Source organism: Aethalodelphis obliquidens, unplaced genomic scaffold (genome assembly GCF_003676395.1).
Source record: "Aethalodelphis obliquidens isolate GAN/ISIS:26980383/991018 unplaced genomic scaffold, ASM367639v1 scaffold14, whole genome shotgun sequence".
Lineage (NCBI taxonomy): Eukaryota > Metazoa > Chordata > Mammalia > Artiodactyla > Delphinidae > Aethalodelphis > Aethalodelphis obliquidens.
Window position 1 is genome coordinate 28,685,141 of NW_020837958.1, and position 18,962 is coordinate 28,704,102.

Sequence of the window (18,962 nt, forward strand, 5' to 3'; positions counted from 1 at the left end):
CTCTTCTCTTGGGAGAGAAGCTTTTAGGGAAGCTTGGGGAGACAGACCAGCCAGAGTCCTGAGGGGTTCCTGAGCCATGAGCAGTTAAGGAGAGGTAGGGACTCCTGCCGTTGTGCTTAGTCTCCCAGAACTGGAAGGGCCCTTAGAGGCGATCTAGCCCACTCTCCCATTTTGCAGCTGGGAAAACTGAAGCCTAGCAAGAGGCAGTGACTGCACTGAGTAGGGTAGCATTTGTGATCTGCATCGTGCAGAGAAGTGTGTGGCTGCCCCATGCAGGGCTCCGTGCAAACCTGCGGTTTGGGCAGTGAGCTCATCTTAGCAGAAGAGTATCCTTATCTCCACCTGCAGCTGAGGATCGTGCTGGGTGGTGAGGATACATGTGATCTTCACAGTAACCTCCCGGAGTATAGACAGGAAGGTCAGCATCTCCATCCCACAGATAAGAGAACTGAGGCCCAAGGTGTTAAAATTTGCACGAGGTCTCCATATTAGTTAGTGGATCCAATCCACATCTCCTGCCCATTCTTTGTGCCATCTGACATGTAACTGGACATGCAGCCCTGGTCCTCAGGTTAGGTATGTGGCCTGTGTGGTTGCCTGGGCCAACACCTTGGCTTACCTGGCATAGAGAGGGGCCATGCCTTTGGCTGAGTCTGGGAGCACAGAAGACGCTAAGGAAATAAAAGATGTGGTCCAGTACTGTGATAGCTCATGTTTCCAGGGCAGGCCAGCCTTGGCTGGAAAACATGAGGGGGCTGGTCCAAGTGACAGGGAAGCTATAGCAGAGGGGACCTTGGAATGGAGACCTCTAGGTTTTCGCCAACAAGGGCTTGAAGGAGCTTTGCCTGGGCACCGTGTATGCTTAGGACATCTGACAAGATCAGTGCACAGTTCACACGAGTTCCCATACCTGGTCTTCACCGTTCACCTGCTTCCAGCCATGGTCTAGAGCCCAGAGCTGGAAGAAATGGTGCAGGGAACCAGGGTCATTGTGAACTTCTTTATCTTGAGATTTCCTTCCCACTCCCAGATCTAAGAGTCATGGAGCACCAGCCACAAAACAGGAGGTGGAAAATAGCAAAACAAATAGCAGGAATGGCTGGGACAGACAGGTGCTAATATAATGCAAGATGCCTGCCTCCTGGGACGAGGAGCAAAGGGAAAAAGGCCTGTGAGCAGGACTGCCTGGATTCCAGCCCTTGTCTGTCTCTGGGTCTTCAGGCAAGGCCCATACCCTCTCTGAGCATCCTCAGTTTCCCCTTGTGCAGAACAAGCAGCTTGAAATAGATGAGGACAGAGGCTCCTCTCCATAGCTTGGTTGCTGTGGCTTGGAAGCAGGGCTTTTCAACTTGGTTGAGCATCAGGGTCCCCAAGGTGGGTGGGTCTTCTCTCCCCTCCTCCTAGTTGTATATATGTTCACCAGTTTTACCATTTTTGTTGTTGGTTGCTTGTTTTATATTTATTTTTGTGAAACAATGATATCCATCCTGAAATTGACATAAAACATGGATATTGGGCTTCCCTGGTGGCGCAGTGGTTGAGAGTCCGCCTGCCAATGCAGGGGACGCGGGATCGTGCCCCGGTCCGGGAAGATCCCACATGCCGCGGAGCGGCTGGGCCCGTGAGCCATGGCCGCTGAGCCTGCGTGTCCGGAGCCTGTGCTCCGCAACAGGAGAGGCCACAACAGTGAGAGGCCCGCGTACTGAAAAAAACAAACAAACAAACAAAAAAACATGGATATATAATTTAGTAAATAATAATGAAGAGACTACCCATTTCATACCAACACTCAGACCAAGAAATAGGACTTTTTTTTAAAAATTAATTTTTATTGGAGGATGGCTGCTTTACAATGTGGTTATCCTCCACTGCACAACAAAATGAATCAGCCATATACATACAGATATCTGCTCCCTTTGGGACTTCCTCCCATTAGGTTACCACAGTGCATTAGGTAGAGTTCCCTGTGCTATACAGCATGTTTCCATCAGTTGTCTATTTTATACATAGTATCAATAACGTATATGTGTCGATCCCAGTCTCCCAATTCCTCCCACCCCACCCCTTTCCCCCATGGTATCCTTACATTTGTTCTCTACGTCTGTGACTCTAAGAAATAGGACTTTGCCAGCAATCAGAAGCCCTTGGGCCTGTGGGTCCCTTCCCAGTGTAGGCCCTTTCTCTTTCTCCCAGAGGTAACCACTATCTTGACTTTTTTGATAATTTCCTTGCTTTTTTGTTTTGTTTTGTTTCCCTACCTATATTTGCATCCAAAACACTTCTATTTTGCCCATATATAATACTGTGTTTATTCTTTCATATCTTGCATCCTTTCAACAATATGTTTGTGAGATTCACCCATATTGTTGCATGTAGCTATAGTTCTTTCTTTTTTTTTTTTTTTGTGGTACGTGGGCCTCTCACTGTTGCGGCCTCTCCCGTTTCGGAGCACGGGCTCCGGACACGCAGGCTCAGCGGCCATGGCTCACGGGCCCAGCCTCTCCGCGGCATGTGGGATTTTCCCAGTCCGGGGCACGAACCCGTGTCCCCTGCATAAGCAGGCGGACCCTCAACCACTGTGCCACCAGGGAAGCCCAGTTCTTTCATTTTTATTTGGATTTTCTTAAATTTAATGTCTTTTTTTTATTAAACAATACTCTGAAAGGGTACAAAATCAAAGGATATAAAAAAATATGTAATAAAATGTCTCCCTTCCACCCTGTGTCTTCAGACATTCTATTCCCTTCACTCAAAGGCAATCAATGGTTTGCGTTTATCTTTCTGGGGGGCTTTTTTAGGAATTGGTGATTCCAAGATCTTGTCAGGATTTGGAAACCACTGATGCTCAGAGAGCCTCTGGGTATCTTAGGTCAGCAGCTTAAACTTCACACAATAATGAAATGTGTTGCTTTAGAAGAGTGCTGATAAACTTTTGCAAAACAAGCTTACAGCACCCTTTCCTGAACTCTGAAAAACAAAGCAAAATGAGGCTAAGAAAGGGGGTGGTTAGGAGGAAGGAGTCTGGATGGACATTTGTGCCAGGAGTGGGTGTCCATGGCAGTCAGGGGCCAGGCTGTCGGTCTGTAGAGAGGCCACAGCCCTCGGAGAGCATTGTGGACAGGGGGGTTCAAGGAAAATAGTTACATTCATCCCAGCCCAGGGAGTGGGCTGTGGAGAAGGCAGTGAGTCACCCATCCTGACTGCCTATTCTGTGCCTGAGTCAGGAAGGAGGAAATATTTTGTAACCATGTGCATTTCTGATAGAAAGGGCAGGAGGATGTAGATGGTCCTTGCTCAGATCCCCAGCCTGCTGAAGGATCCAGAGACAGTGCAGGGACCGCGGGCTGGCTCCGTCTGAGCATGGTGGGATGGGGTGGCGGTGGTGGGGTGCTGTCATAAACATACAGGTAAACACAGAGTTACCAGCCTGCCTCCCCTGATGGTGCACTCCGAGCCAGTGGAATGAGAGTGTGGACCCGTGTCCTGAGTTCTGCATTGTGTGTAGATCACACTTTGAAAAATGGAAGATGTGTGAATCAAAGGGAAGGATGGGGTTGGAGCAGAGACGTCTCCCGACCTCACAGCTCAACCAGGGGAAACGTTGGCATCTTTGGGCTGAAGTGGTCACTCCCTGCAGACCCAAGGTGTCCTGCTCCTTCCCTTTGGGCCACCACTATGATGGTGCCACTGAGCATCCTCTCACCGGGCACTGGTTCTGGTTTTGTTTCTGAGCAGGAAGACGAGGCACCTCCCAGGCCCCCGCTCCCTGAGCTCTACAGCCCGGAGGACCAGCCCCCGGCCGTGCCACCTCTACCGAGGGAGGCCACCGTCATCCGGCATACTTCAGTGAGGGGCCTCAAGCGGCAGTCGGACGAGAGGAAACGAGACCGGGAGCAGGGGCAGTGTGTGAACGGGGACTCGAGGGTGAGCAGGGGGAACCCCTGGGGTTGCCCCGCTGTGTGTGGGGAGAGGGACGGCGGCGGGGCAGGTGTGACGGCCTCAGACTCTGCCCACAGGTGGAACTCCGGTCATACGTCAGTGAGCCTGAGCTGGCGACCTTCAGTGGGGACATGGCCCCTCCCTCCCTGGGACTCGTGGGCTCTGAGAGCAGGTACCAGACGTTGCCAGGCAGAGGTAAGGCGAGATTTTCCATGGAGTCTTCCTGGGCGTCCCCGCCACTGCCACACCACTGCTCCCCAGCCCTACCCGGTCCTCACACCCTTCTGCCTGCAGCGTGGGGCCTCAGCCTGGGTAGCAGCTGTCAGCCGACTCTGGGCTGTAGGGAGGGCCTGTCCGTCCTGCCTCTGGCTCACATCCTGATTCTCATCCTCTTTTATTACATCTTCCCCCGGGAGCAATGATAATAGCAGTTACTATAAAGCCCAGTGCTGTTTTAAGCACTTTATTATATTCACTTAGTTAAGATTCATGGTAATCCCGTGAGGGAAGTACTATTTTTATCCCCATTTTAGAGATAAGAAAACCAAGGCCCAGAGAAATGAAACAACTTGCCAATTAGCCAATAAGTGATAGAGCCAGAATCCCACCCTGCAGGCTGGGATGTTGGGTGACTGTCATCAGCTTGGCCATCCCATCCCATGCCTTCCAGAGACTTTTCTCCTCTTCTGTGTCACTCTAAGACTCAATGAGTCCTTTATTTAAACAAACACACCTTTCACCTCAGTTGGGTCTTCTCACTCTCCTCCCCTATCCCTTTGAGATGGGGGTGGGAACAGATTTAGGCCATTAGGCTCACCCATGCCCTATTTTTCCCCATAGCCAGATCCTCTTTCTGAAATCCTTTTAAAAGGAGGCCATCTGGAACCCCAGAGCAGGTTGACCACACTCCCTCATTTGGTGGGAGGTCAGGCGCTTTCCCCCCTTGACAGGGTGTGGAAACAGGAGGCCACAACGCCATGATTTGGGCTCCTATGGGGTTATGTGACTCCCAGCCCACCATGCTGTGCAGGCTTGCTGTGTCCTGGAGGGGACTGGCTTTTGCCGAGTTGGGCCACAGCAACCCTTGGCACTGTGCCTGGGGACCCTTTTCCCTTCTTTCTTTACAGCCTAGAGGTGTTGATCAATGGCAGTGTTAGTGGCCTGTGGGCAGGACAGTTCTTTGTCGCTCAGGAGTCTCTGGGCATTGCAGGACATTTATCATTCTTTTTCCTACGTGCTAAATGCTGGTGGAGTCCTCAGTGTGATGCCCGTTTCCAGATGTCAGGGACCAGCCTTGCTAAGAATGTTGCTAGTGGAGAAAGCATGGGCTGAGGCTCCGTGTGACCTTGGACAAGTTGCTTAACCTCTCTGAGCTTTAGATTGCGTACCCCCACAGTGGTTAGGTAATGCTACTTTGTAGGGCCAGCGGGACAAAATCTATATGAAATGCCTGGCACGATGCCTGCCTGTTATATAGTAAGTACTCAGTAAATGCTTGGTGCCTTCTTCTTTCCACTCTTCATTTATTCATTCAGTCATTTATTCATTCAACCAGGCATTGTTGAATTTGTAGACAGGCATGTTGACACTGTGGTCAGTGCAGTAACCAGTGAATATACTGAAGAATACAGGGAATAACTGATTCTGCCTGGAGCATTTGAAAAGGCTTCTCACAGGCAGGCATCCAAGTTGGGTCACACAGTATGCATAGGAGTTCATCAGGAGGAAGTGATGCAGGGCATTCCTCACCCTCCATCCTTTCCTCCTGCCAAGCAGCCCAGGTCTTCTGCATGTGAGGGAAGACGAGGGTAGTCCCCAGATCTTCCTTAGGGGACAGAGGGCACCCATGGGCTGGCCCCTCATTCCCTACCTGGGGCCTTGCTCTTCCGGGCCCTGGGGAGGAAGAAGCGTGGGTTGTTGGCTGGGTCCTCGTGGTCCCCTCACGGGAGTGAGAGTTGATCAGGAAGGGGCTGGTGGCCTATCCTCCTCACCACAAATCCACTTGCATTTCTCTTTCCTCACTAAGGGCTCTCGGGGTCCACGTCAAGGCTCCAGCAGTCGTCCACCATTGCTCCCTACGTCACGCTTCGGAGGGGTCTAGATGCCGAAAGCAGCAAGGTGACCTACCCTGTGAGTGGCCTTGAGAAGTTCCTGAGGGGCTCACTGCTCCCTCACGCACAGAGGGAAGGGCTCTGAGGTAGACGGTAACTGGGATCTTGTCAGGTGACCCCTCCAGAGCTCAGATTCCCTGTCACCATGTGCTTATGATGCCTTCACCACTGCCCACCAAGAAGGGCATCACACTGCCCTCCCCATTTCCCAAGGGGCTCCCACCTTTCTCCCCAGTCTTGCCCAGTGAGTCACACCCTGAGTTGTGGCCCATGATGTGCTTCTGCTCAACTGGACAGGCCTGGGCCTCAGTGTCTGCATCTGCAGAATTGGGTGCTGCCCAGAGAGCCCGTGAGGGCCAGCGGTATCATGTCCACGAGTGTGCTTAGAGGAGGTGCTTCTCAGTGGCCAGGAGGAGCCCAACTGGAGTGTGTGTGTGTGTGTGTGTGTGAGAGAGAGAGAGAGACAGAGACAGAGACAGAGAGAAAGAAAGACGGGGATGAAGCCGGCAGGGCGGCTGCCCTCTGTGTTCCCAGCCCAGCTGCCCTGTCTGTCCCTCCTGCCCCTCAGAGACCCAGGAGTGCCTTGGAGCGCCTGTACTCAGGGGACCACCAGCGGGGCAAGATGAGCGCGGAGGAGCAGCTCGAGCGCATGAAGCGGCACCAGAAGGCGCTGGTCCGGGAGCGCAAGAGGACGCTGAGCCAAGGAGAGAGGACGGGTCTGCCCTCGTCCCGCTACCTCGGCCAACCACTCCCTGGAGATCTCGGCTCAGTATGTTAGGAGGGTCCAGGCAGGCGGGGCTGGGACAGGGAGCAGAGCTTCCCCGAGTCCCCCAGACACAAGCACTTCTCAGCGCCGAGGGAGTGGGCTGTCGACCTGGATGGCTCAGAGAACACCCCCACGGGCTGTGTGTCCACAAGCCGGGACGCATGTGTGACTTGGTCAGAGGGCGCCCCGGAACTAGAGCAGGAACGAGGATGTCACTGCAGGAGCCCAGGAGCCAGAGAGAACATCCACAGTCAGTTCTGCAGTCGAGCTTGAGGGAGGCCTTTGTAAGCATTTGGAGTCTCTCAGCTGAACCAAGGACTTGGGAAGTACAGGGTTCGAGGAGTGGAGGAGAAAGGTGGTGCTATGATTTGAGGAGGAGGAGTGCAAGCCAACCAGCCTCCCAGACCTCCAAGCGGGTGCCCTGTGGGGCAGCTGAGCAGAGGGTGGTGGCCCTCACCTCTGAGGACTGGGGCTCTCCCGCCACCACGGTGCTGACGGGCCTCCCCATGCCCCAGGAGAGCCGGGGCGTCTGCTGCCCCTGGTGGTGCTTCCAGGCACTGCACCCTGCCCACTGTCGCCTTAGGTCCCTTTTGGAAACATTCCATTTGACTTTTCCCTGTTGTTTGAAATCAAATGTTTCCCTAGACCTCTAGCCTGACTGCTCTTCCCCTAATTCATTGCACAAGCTCTTTTGCTTTTAGCGTTACCGCTCATTGCCTCTCTAATCCTGCCTGATTGTGTCTACAGACGCTTCTAATTTGCATCAACCATTCTCTAACTGGCCTGTGCTCTTGTTACCAGGCTTATAATAGCAGCTCTTCTCTCCGTAGCCTAGTGAGCACTCCCATGTGTGACTCACCTTTCTGCCGCCCCCTTTATGCAGGCTTACTGACTCATAATTCCCTTATCCCAAAAGCTGCCCCACAAGTTTGAGCCAGCCCCACTGCCTGAGGGCCGTGGTCATTGTCAGAGGTCTGGGCATGATGAATTTATCAAAGTCCATGCCTCACATCTGGACAGTAGACACAGACTTCAGAGATTGCATGTTGGAATAAATTCTGCCAAGTCTGAGGTGGTTCAGTTTTAATTCCTCCGGCCCCATCGGCACAATTTCTTATGGAAAACTTTTTGTGTTTCTAGTATTTAATAACTTGAACGGGTAGCAAGATACATTATGATCTGTATTCAGAGGGCCTCTCTGCAGCTGTTAGCTCAGACACCAAAGGGGTAAGACCCAGGATACTCATATCCTGAAAAGCTGCAAAGCCAGTAACTTTTAAACTTTATAAGTAAGTGTCATATGAGGTAAAACTGACTTTTCACAACCTGATGTCTCAAATGTAGAAAAATGATCTAAAAATCGTAACTTGAATACCTTGTAATTTTTCTTTTTAAGAAAAAAGACTTGTGTAAGTCTCTGCCTCAGCGCCAATAAACGTGTTGCTTAATGATAATGGATTGGCGTGGTTCTTCCCCAGGATACATTGTAGAGTCCAGTGAACTTTTTCTGTTTGTGGAAACAATCAGGCTGGGTTTATGTGAGGTCTTGTCTCTCTTTGGGGCACTGGTGAGCGTGTAAGAAAATGTGTGTTTTCTTTGTGAATCATGAAATTAATTTTTCATCCCTGAATCTTCAACTGCCTAATCCTTTTACACTTTAATTGGAAGCCATCACCTAAAAGCGATTACGTTGACGTAGAGTCAGTATGGAGAGCTTGTGCACGAATGGGTGAAATGTGCTGCTATGGCCGTGGGTTTGGGGCCTGGGTGAGTGCGGGCTTGAGGGGGCATTAAAGACAACGGTGACCACTTGGGGCTCTGTGAGGCGGGTGGGGTGGGAAGGAGAAGGCAACCTGGGATGGAGAAGCGTCTGCTTGGCTTCTGCTCAAGAAAAGGCAGGCTTTGGGCCCGTTCCCTCCTCTCAACAACCTGCTCAGCGTCGAGGCCTGTGGGGATGCAGGCCACAGGTGATTAGGAAGGCCGCGGCGGAGCCAAACCGTTGTGCTGGGATCTTAAAGTGGCTGGGTTAGAGTTTCCCTCTGTGAAGCCTGCTTGTTACAGAGTTGGAATTGTTGCATTTGATTCAGCATTTAAATTTTACATGTGTTTGGTTTTTCTAACTTAAAACATCTGCCCCAAATAGCTGCGTGATACGCAGCAGCTTATCGGCCTCCCTGGCCGCAAGCTGCTCCTCTTGCACCTCCCCAGTCCCACCGTGGGGGCATTATTCCCCACCCTTAACTGTGCCCTACTGGGACTGCCCACTAGAGAGGCTCTTGGCTATTCCACTCGCTTACCAGGGCCTCAGAGGGTTTGTTTCGCCCATTGTTTCTGAGCTGGAACAACATATGGCTCCCGAACCAGAAGGGCTTCCGTGATCTGTCATGCAGCAGAAGCGGCAAACCTCTTCTCTTGAGCTCTGTCCCAGCTTCTGTTTTAGGGTCACCTTCTTGGACCTGGGAGCCTCCTGTATCCCTGGGGACCCTTGTGAGTCTGAAGTCGTGGATCTTAGACCCATGCCCGGGAGGTTTGGACACTTTGGGGCCCATATCAGAGAGAAATCAGCAGTCTGGAGTCCGGCTGTATCAAAGGGGCAGAGGCCTTGTTCTCTCTGTCCCAGAGTTTCAGAACACAGCAGAGACCATCCGTGTCACAGGATTGCTGCTGCCTTGTTTTAGAGATGAGGTTGAGGTCCATGGTCACACAGCTTTTCGCTAATGAGTCACAGGCCCATCTTCCCAAGGGCCCCAGTGCCTGCAAGACCTACCCAAAAGGGATCGCCAGGAAGTGACTACATTTCACCCTCTTGTTCTGTTACCAGTGGAAGCGCGAGCAGGACTTTGACCTGCAGCTGCTGGAACGGGCCGTACCAGGGGACAGAAAGGACAAGGAGGAGAATGGCTGGCTGAAGGTGCAGGCTATGCCTGTCACTGAGTTGGACCTGGAACCACAAGACTATGACGTGGACATCAGCAGAGAGGTGAGGGCAGGGGCTTCCTTCACGCTGCCCCCAGGAGGCCCAGCCTTCAGATGCCAGCCTGACCAACCCTCCCAGGGGCATGGAGCGGAGCGGGGTGGGGGGGGTTGTTGCCCTGAATAAGGACAGGCTCCGTCTCAGTGTGGCCCAGGAGGATGGATGGACAGCACCTGGAGGTAGTAAGAGGAGACCAGACATTTTGATGCAGGTTCAGAGCTGTCTCTCTTTGTAATTTGTGGCAAGTCATTTAACTTCTCTGTGCCTCAGTTTCCTCAGCAGTAATGTGGGTTGTGGGGAGGGTTAAGTGACTCAGCACATTGCCCGAACAATTAGCAATGATCAGAAAGCTGTGAGCACAGGGCCTGGCACATGGTAGGCAGGTGATGAGGTAGTTGTTACTGTTAGCATATGTTCCCTGGAAAACCAGGGGGACCAACCAGGGTTGGTCTTGCATCCGGCCAGTCAGGCCAATTTGGGCAGTCAGACTTGGGGAAAAGGCAGGGCAGGTTTAGAAATCACAGGTGAAATATCCAGCCATGGCAGAGGCTAGGAGACCTGGATAGGTCTGGTCTGGGTTATTTCGCCCTCTGGTGGCTCAAACGCATCATGGCCGGGCAGGCCCAGAAAAGCAAGTAACTGCAGTCAGGACCGTCTCTTACCCAAGGGAAGAGAAAGGGAGTCAGAGCGTGACACACTTAGGGTCTTCAAGACATAGGGTGGTCTCCTGTGGCCTATGTTGTGCCATTTGTAAGCTCTGTAGAGCAGTGTCTTTGGCTGTTTGGTTCACCTTTGTGCACCCAGCACCAGGCCTGGCACACAGTAGATGCTCTGTAAATATTTGCTGAATGACGGCTCTGTTGAATGAAGTGCACAGATAGCCCAAACACATTTGTATGAGGACTTGGCCTGGCCTGAAACTGCATGAGACGAAATGCTCTCACCACATGAAGGATAGATCAGACAGGATGGGGGCAAACTGACGCCTGTGGAGTGGCTGGGTTCTGGGATCAGCAGGGGCTCCAGGGTTTAACGAGGTTGGTCCCCTGCCTTCAGACCTTTTCGCTTTGGCACCTCTGAAACAGCCAAAGGTCCGTGCTTTCTCAGGTCCACAAAAGAAGCTTCTACACACTGCCTTGGCAATGGAAGTGCATTTTGCGGTGTCCTAATTGGCCTGCCAGCCAGGGGAAAAAGTTCTTCCTTATCTCTAACCTAAATCCCTCCTGCTACAATGTAATCTGCTTCCTTCCTCTGCATCTGTCCTCATGGGAAATAACAGAAAAGAGATTATTTCTTGCCATCTTTCACCAGAATGAAAGGTCTGCATGGGCTTAAATTCAAGTCCAGATTTGCCCTGGGATTGGATTTAGCTTGTTTTTGGAAGTTTCAATCAGCCCCATTTTAATGTAGTTCAAGGAAGAAAAAAATTCCCTGAGGTGTGTGCAAAAGTTGCCTTTAGCGCTCTTGGCCCACGTCAAGGTTCACCAAGCTGAGGTTGCTGTTGGGTTTGTGTGAGACACTGGTGAGGGGAGGAGCTGGGGTCATTTTCCTCTTGAGAGCAGTAGATTCAATGTGGCTGCCTTCTGTCTGGGTCTTTTGTAGGGGCAGAAAGCACTATCACTTTCTTTCATCCCTCCACCCAGCCACCCAGACACCCATCCAAGAAGTGTTTGCTGAAGGGCTGCTAAGTACCAAGTCCCTGCTCTAGACAGTGGAGAAACAAACAGGAAATGGGAGGGAGTGGCAGGGGTGGGTGGATGGGAGAAGGAGGGTCAGGGAAGCTTTCTGGAGGTGAGGTTGGGAGGATGAGAAAGAGGCCATGGAGCCCAAGGAAGGAGAACCCCAGGCAGAGGAAAGAGCAGGGGCCGAGGTGGGTCAGTGTGGCTGGAGAGGTCAGATCACATCAAGGGTAGCTTTTAGGGTGATCATTTGTATCCTCAGGGCTTACTGGTCTAGTTATTTCGCCTTCCCCCTTCCCTTCCCTTGGCCTGTAGGAGGTTGCCTGGTACGGTAGATAGAACACGGGCTTTGGAGTCAGACCCAGATTCAGATCGGGACTGCACAGTGAACTGCCACTGTGATCTTAGCAAGTTACTGAAGTCTGCGGGCTCCTCCGCGTGCCTCATGGTGGGGGACAGGATGGGGGGAGCAGGTCCCAAACCCAACGTCTGTGCCTCCCACCACCTTTCCTCAGCTCTCCAAACCAGAGAAGGTCTCCATCCCCGAGCGTTACGTGGAGCTGGATCCTGAAGACCCGCCCAGCCTGGAGGAGCTGCAGGCGCGGTACCGCAAGGCCGAGAAGATCCGTAACATCCTTACCCGGTCCAGGTCAGCCCTCCTGCTGCCTGAGTCCTGACGACCCGCTAGGCCGACCCCAGGGGTGTGTCAGCTGAATGCGCCCCGGGCTGGGCTGGCCGGGGAGTGTGTCATGCCAGGCCTCCGTCTCAGACCAGCGCTGCTCATGGTAAGGAGCAGGCCGGCTCTCAGCACGTCACCCGCAGATCAGCGAGGGAGCTTGCCCAGGTCATCCGGGAGGTCTAAAGCACTCAGAGGGCCATCCTAGGCCCTTGGCCCCAAATCTGGGTCCCGTGGCCCTGGCAAGCGTGGGGAGTGGAGCCAAGTGTGGTGGTGAAGTGGACACGGTTGGAGATAGGCCCCAAGGACGGCCCTCCCAGCCTTAGGGCCCTTGTTCCCTCACACAGACCCCCAGACCACAGCCAGGGGCCCAGCCTTGTCCTGAGGTGCCAGAGGCCTTGCCCACATCCCTGGAGGCCAGGATGGTAGCCTCAGAAACGTAAACTGGGTATTTGAGGGTCTCCCTTTCAGAGAGCGGTTAGCCTTTTCCCGTCTGGATTTACTAGGAGCTTAGAGCTGGAACTCTTATCTTGAGGTCTGTGATCCCCCAAAGGAGGAACAAAGCTGTGACTAGGTGTTTGGGGAGAAGCATGTGCACCTTTGTCTGGAGAGAAGGTGCACCATTTTTATCTGATGCCCCCAAAAGGGTGAGATCCTCCGGCCAGGGAGACTCTGCTCTCCTGAGGCAGGTGCCTGGGGGTGGCGAGGCCCACAGCTTGCTTTCTGGCTCTCCCACAGCATGTGCAACCTGCAGCCGGTGTCTGGCCAGGACCGGGATGGCGTGGCCGACCTGGACTCGCAGCTGCAGGCGCAGGAGCGCATCATCAACATCTCCTACGCCCTGGCCTCAGAGGCCTCCCAGCGCAGCAAGCAGGTGGCAGGTGAGGCCCTGGGGACAGCCTCTGAGGCTGGGCCACACCCCCTGCTCCTTGGGCTCAGGGCCTGGCATGGCCTGTCGGGGTCGGTGGAAAGGCAGGCGTCAGGCTCGCTAGATGAGGGACAGTGGTATGTTCCCCTGTCCCAGGCGCACTGCAGGGCTTGCGAGGGGGACTGGGGCTCAGGCGTGTCCCGGGAGAGGGTGTATAGCTCATTCTTAAATCTTCGGAGTGGTACTGCTATTCCGCTTTCTCTGAGGTTGTGGGTTGAGAACAGGTTTTTCCTGTTCTCCTGAGCTAAGGGGTCAAGGCTAAGGTTTCTGGCCTCACGAAGAAGGGGCAGGAAAGCCTTTTGGTGCTTGGCTTTCTTGCCGGGACAAGGCAGAATGGGGCCTCTCTAACCCTCCCTGGGGTCCATGCTTTGGTTCCCAAATCAAAGTCACTGTTCACCTATCAGAGTGGCCTGTGCCAGAAAGCAGGACTTGGGAAGTGGGACTTTGCTGTCCAGTGGGAAAAAAATAGCACCATGGGATGGGAGGGTGTGTGTGTGTGCGCGCGCGCCAGGAAGGAGACTCCTGGCTGCTCTCCCCACCCACGTGTGCCCCCCCGTGTGAGCTCTCACAGTTCACCTAGTGCTGTTTCTCCCCAGATGCAGCTGCCACTGCATGTCTAGATGGTGCCCTTGGCCAGGTGTGAGAGGTGTGGTCATAGAGCCTGAAGTGGGGTCACAGTCCCCACCAGCCCTGGCCAAAGGGTCTAGAAGTGACCACGGGTGGGGCCTGCTGGACCTTGAAGTGGCTGGCCCTGGGAAGCAGAACCATGGGTATGACCGAGGACAAGGGGCAGCCTGTTCTCTGTCTCCCAGCTCGGATCCCGTACAGAGTCGCTGAAGTCCCTGCTGTTCTGACTCCCCTGAGGACATGTGCGTGGGCTGAGAGGGGGTCTCCCTTGGGGAGACGGCAGACGGCGTTCCCGGGCCCCTCCTCGTAATGATCCTGGGGCTCCCTGAGCCCATCGTGGCGATTTTGAATTCCTTCCCGTGTCCAGGGCTCTAGCAGGGGCACCTTCCCTGCCATAAAGTGCCCTCCTCTCTGGCCTGTGCTTGCTCTACCTATGTGGACCTACTGTCCTCGGCTTCCTTAACCACCAGCAGGCGAGCGTGCCCCAGACCTGACACCCGCAGTCACGTCCCTGCTCAGTGGCCACCTTTGCTGCAGCCTTTGCTCACTCTTGCTCCCTCTCTCCAGCTCAGAGACATTTCTGGGAACTGCAGGCCAGACCCCCGCCAGGCCCCATGGATATGCCCCCGCAAGCCCAGGCCGTTAGTGGTGGGCAGCGGGGCCCACGGCACCCCGGCCCTGCCGCTCAGGGCGTCTGGTGCTGCAGGAGCAGACGAGGAACCTAACGCGCCACTTAATTCCTGTCTGCCCGTCTAGCGCAGCATCTGGCCCTCCTCCCGCCTAAAGCCCCCCTGTCCTCCAGGACGGTGCCACCTTACCCCCCCTTAAACAACGGACTCCACTACACCTTTGTCTAACACCTTCCAAGTAAGAGCCCCCCTCCTGGTGTGGCCCCTCACCTGGCGCTGAGCATGTCCCCTCCCCTCTGCTGCTGAGATGATTGCAGTGCCACCTGCTGACGCTTCCTTCCGTGGGCAAAGCGGCTGCTGGGGAGACCCCTCCTGGACCGGTAGGCAGGTTGGGGGCTGATGATTTTTAGGAACTCAATGTTCAGCGGCTCCGATATAGTAGAGACTGCGTGATCCAAGCCCCCTGGCTCCCTGAAATCTCAGGAGGCAGAGCTGTGCCCCTTCCCGCCCCGCTGTCCTTCCTGCAGGCGGCCCAGTGCCCCAGAGGACCAGGGCAGGCCAGACGGCCAGCTTGGGAAGGAGGGGCGGTGGCTGGGAAGGACGAATTAGATCATGGCCTCTCCCCATCAGGGCTTTGACCAAAGAAATTGAAGAACCGGAAGCCTAGAAAAACCAGTTTTGCAGATGAGGACACGGACCCTGTGAGGGGTGGGGGCTCATTCCAGTCACAAGGGAAGCTTCAGGAGGAGGCTGCCCGGGGCGATGGCCCTCACTCCTGCAGAACATTCCAGCACCACCCCTTCTGAGTCCTCCCCATGTGGGCATTTACTGGTGAGAGGAGGCAGCGTGGGAGTAGGGAGGGAGCGCTGGCCCAGGAGTCGGGAGGCCGGGGCCAAGTCCAGGCTGTTGTTCTGAGTTCTTGGCTGTTGCCTCACCTGGACGGGGAGGGCGGATCAGGAGTCTCCGCAGCCTCTCCCTGATGTTCCACTTCGTACGACTGTGTAGGGCTTCCCCTCGCATCCCTCTATACACACGGTTAACGTTGCTGAGCACCTACTCCGTGCCAGGCATTGCGCTGATCATCTCCTTTGACAACAACCCAATGGAGATATTCACCCCGTTTTACAGATGAGGAAGCGCAGCTCAGAGACCCTGAGGGACTTGCCCAAGGAGTTGCGGCTGTGTCAGAGCCAGGGCTCGAACCCCTTCTGTGCGAGTTCAGAGCCTCTGTTCTCCATCGCCACCCTGGGCCCACCTGGGCCACCTCCATTGGCCCACCTGGGCCACCCCCGGGGGCTCTAGATGTTTGGAGAAGGGAGTGCAGTGAGGGATGGCGGTGTGTGGTTGGGACGGAGGCATGGTCTTGGGCAAGTGTCCACCCGCCTGGGCGCTTCGCTGTCCTGAGGGTGGCAGGAGGAAGTCGGCCTGTTGGGCCAGGCTCTCGGGAGGTGTGAAGTAGGGACCTCGTGACTGAGGAACCCCAGGGAATGCTCCAGCCAGGTCTTTTGTAAAGGCTGTAGGGTCTTCTGGGGCCACGGGATGGTGTATGGTTTTCTCCTGGAGATCCGAGTGTGGTGACACCACCCCAGGCCACAGAGAGGCAGAAGAGAGGCTCTGTTCCTCTCTGCTTTTAGTGCCCCTGTGGTCATGAGATAGGCCTCTAATGCTCTTTTCAGAGCACACACACATTTCCTTGTACCCTTCCGGCACCCTCATTAGGAGATTGGTACAGTCACCCTGTTTTTAGATTAAGAAAATGAGGCCCATGAAGGCTGAGAGAGTTACCCAGAGTCCCTCAGCAAATGAAGGGCAGGGCCAGAACTGGACCCCAGAGTCCTCTTTGCTCAGGCCTTCTGCCCTATCAGAGCAGGGACCCAGTCTAGGGGCCAGCATGTGTCTGGCAAACTTCCTAGAAGTGGTGAGGGTGGAGGAAAGGTGGGATGCCCGTTAGTCCTCGAAGCCGAGGGTCCCCCAGCAGCGGCCGCGTTGCCCCAGCCCCCTGCTCTGCTGTTCTCTGTCTTGTCAGCCTGCCATTCCCTGTCACGTGTGCACAGACATGCCCACCGCCTGCTCCCCAGACGTGGGCTGGGGTCCTGCCAGCCTCTCATTGTCTCCTGTGCTTTTTGCCAGCCCAGGCAGTGACTGACCCGTGATCCAGCGTGCAGAGAAGTCTGGAGCCAGGGGCCAGTGGAACCAGTTTCCTCCGAGAAGATTGATCCTTCTTCCCCTTCCAGCTGAGCCAGGGTTCAGGCTGGAGGACAGAGCACCACCAGCTGTGGGGCATTCACCACAGGGCTAGGGCCTAACACCCACGCTTGTTTTAGTTCAGACTCCTTTTTACATGTGACAAAGGCACTTTTAATACACACTGTAAAATACTGACTCTGTATTTTAGAATCAGGCTATATTTTATAATGTTCACCTCAAGGGCTGAGTGGCTGAGAAGGTGAGGATGCAGGATTTTGGAGCTGCACATACAGATTCAGGTACCGTTTGGGTGGTGGGTGTGGGTGGGAGCTGAAGGGCAGGGTGAGCAGAGGCCAGTCCAGCATCTGCTGAACTCAGGTGAGGTTGGATTGGAGATGTACTTCCAGTGGATTCCAGTGTTGGGCTCATTGGTGTGTTGTCCAGGGCAGTGATCAGCTGACCCTGACCTGGCCTGATGACCAGCTCTGTAGGGTGAAACTCCACCGAGCTGGCACGTGGAGCCTCGGCCTTGGGTCTGGCTTAGGCCCAAAGGTGTGTCCAAGAACTTTGGTTCCCAACCTGCCCATGAGGTTCTCTCAGCAAAGGGCTCTTCAAAAAATACAAAAACAGTTCGCTGTAATTAAAAAAAAAAAAACACTTTGAAATACAGAAAAGGTGAGAAGAAACACCTTTGATTTGTATCATAAGCAATAAACGTCACACTGGGTGGCATCTACCTACAGCTCCCCGAGTCCGCACTAGGCTGTGATAGGTAACCCGGGCTCGTTGCGGCTGGCCCCTGAGAACACAGGTCAGCCTACCCAGGACTTGGGTCAGGTGGCAGGTGGGCAGGCAGCAGGCCCCTGCCCTCCCTCATGGCCAGCAGGGCCATGATGACAGGACTATGACTTGACTTCCAGCCTAAAATGGGGAGGGCGCTGTTAAGCCAGGCGCAGTGTTTGTGGCCCTTTATGTAAGTCATGATATTCTGCATTCGGAAAATGAAGTTGGAAAAAAACAAAACAACTCCATTGGGTGGAGCCACACTTTAAATGAAAATTTGTCTTTGACTATGGTCAGAAAAATAATCTTGAATATATTTAGAAGTTGCCGTCTATTTTTAACTAACTCCATATGCTGCCAGTATCAACTTCATGACATTTGCCAAAATAAGATTTTATTTTTGCCTTTATAAGATTTTGTTGGAAAAAATGAAAGGACTATTTTGCAAGAAAAAGTTAATTTAAATAAAACTGTAATGGTTTGCAAAAAAAAAAAAAAAAATGTGATGTACAGATTAAACTATTAACCTGATATGCTTCCTGCCTTTTGCTGCCTATATTCTCCTGAGTGGCCTGTGTTAGTTTTTTTCCCATTTCCTTGGAAAACCCCCAGTGTCAGCTCTGGATCCTGCGGTGTTCACCTATGAAGTCTCTCCTGATGACAGTTCCGTGACACGTGATTGACTCTGGAGGCCTGAGGGAGGAAGGCCTGCGCGCTTGGGCCTTCGGCTGGGCTTCAGCAGCCGCTCAGAATGGCCCCCCACCTCGCCCCCGCCCGGCTGAGGGGCCGCCGGGCTGTGGACTCCTGTGCGGGGCTGGTTTGGCAGGCGGTCTGCAATCCCAGACAAAGGGAGGGACTCCGCAGGCCCTCTTCCAGCCCACACGCCTCCAGCTCGTTCCAATGAGGCGGGTTAGTGACGGACCATTGCAAACTGGACTTGTGTTTAATTCGTTTTGACTTGTGATATGTGCTTAAAGCAGAAGGCAAGAGGCCAGTTCAGTTTAGGGATGCGTGCGCTTCCAAGTTTGTTGCTATGGCAGTTTTTCTCTGTTGCCAAGAAGGGCACCCTCAGTTTAGAGTGACTTTCCAACTAGTTAAACTGGAGAAAATAGATACCAAGGCATTCCGAAGAGGGAATGCTGCTGCTTTTTTAGCTACTGCTCTCCTTTTGAATTTTAAAATGAAAAATACTCTCTGGTTTTAAGCATTACTTGGACCTATCTCCATAACCTATGAAAGGGAGGCAGGGGCGGTGGGGAGGAGGGTTTGTCCATGCCTGAGTGCAAGGCAAGAAAAAAGGTACAGGAGGCCCCCCCGCCCCACAGGGTGACTCCTGCCGGGAGGAGGGGTAGCCTGTTCTGTAAGAATCGTGGCCCAAATTTCAAACAGAGAGCGTGACAGGCCCTCACCTCAGACTTCATGGAGAGCACGCGTGATCTGGAAAAGGCACCCTCCAGCTATGTCACGTGTGAGCAGACGCATGGCCCGGCCCCCTTCTCCGCCCCCTGGAGAGGACTCGTTACCTGAGGTAAGATGCCATCTGCGGAAGGGCCGGCTGACCAGGGACCCTCCAGGTGGGGGGCCACTGGGAAACCCCACGTGGCCCAACGATTCCGGCTTTGCTTCTTTACCGGGACCCACGGGCCTGAGCAGAGTTTGAAAC

General features: G+C 54.0%; 1 protein-coding gene across 2 annotated transcripts in view; it reads left to right on the forward strand.

The window, feature by feature from the left end:
* PLEKHA7 (pleckstrin homology domain containing A7) overlaps positions 1–17,830 on the forward strand; it is a 211,164-nt gene extending 193,334 nt beyond the window's left edge. Inside the window, exons 20-27 of one of the 2 annotated variants that reach the window (XM_027115291.1) lie at positions 3,736–3,924; positions 4,017–4,134; positions 5,966–6,069; positions 6,619–6,819; positions 9,638–9,796; positions 11,985–12,118; positions 12,884–13,026; positions 16,460–17,830. In XM_027115291.1, the coding sequence (XP_026971092.1) occupies positions 3,736–3,924; positions 4,017–4,134; positions 5,966–6,069; positions 6,619–6,819; positions 9,638–9,796; positions 11,985–12,118; positions 12,884–13,026; positions 16,460–16,482 (1,071 nt within the window). In that variant the 3' untranslated portion in view covers positions 16,483–17,830. The remainder of the gene's footprint in view (positions 1–3,735; positions 3,925–4,016; positions 4,135–5,965; positions 6,070–6,618; positions 6,820–9,637; positions 9,797–11,984; positions 12,119–12,883; positions 13,027–16,459) is intronic. The other variant, XM_027115292.1, reaches the window with a different exon arrangement.
* The last annotated feature ends 1,132 nt before the right edge of the window (positions 17,831–18,962 follow it).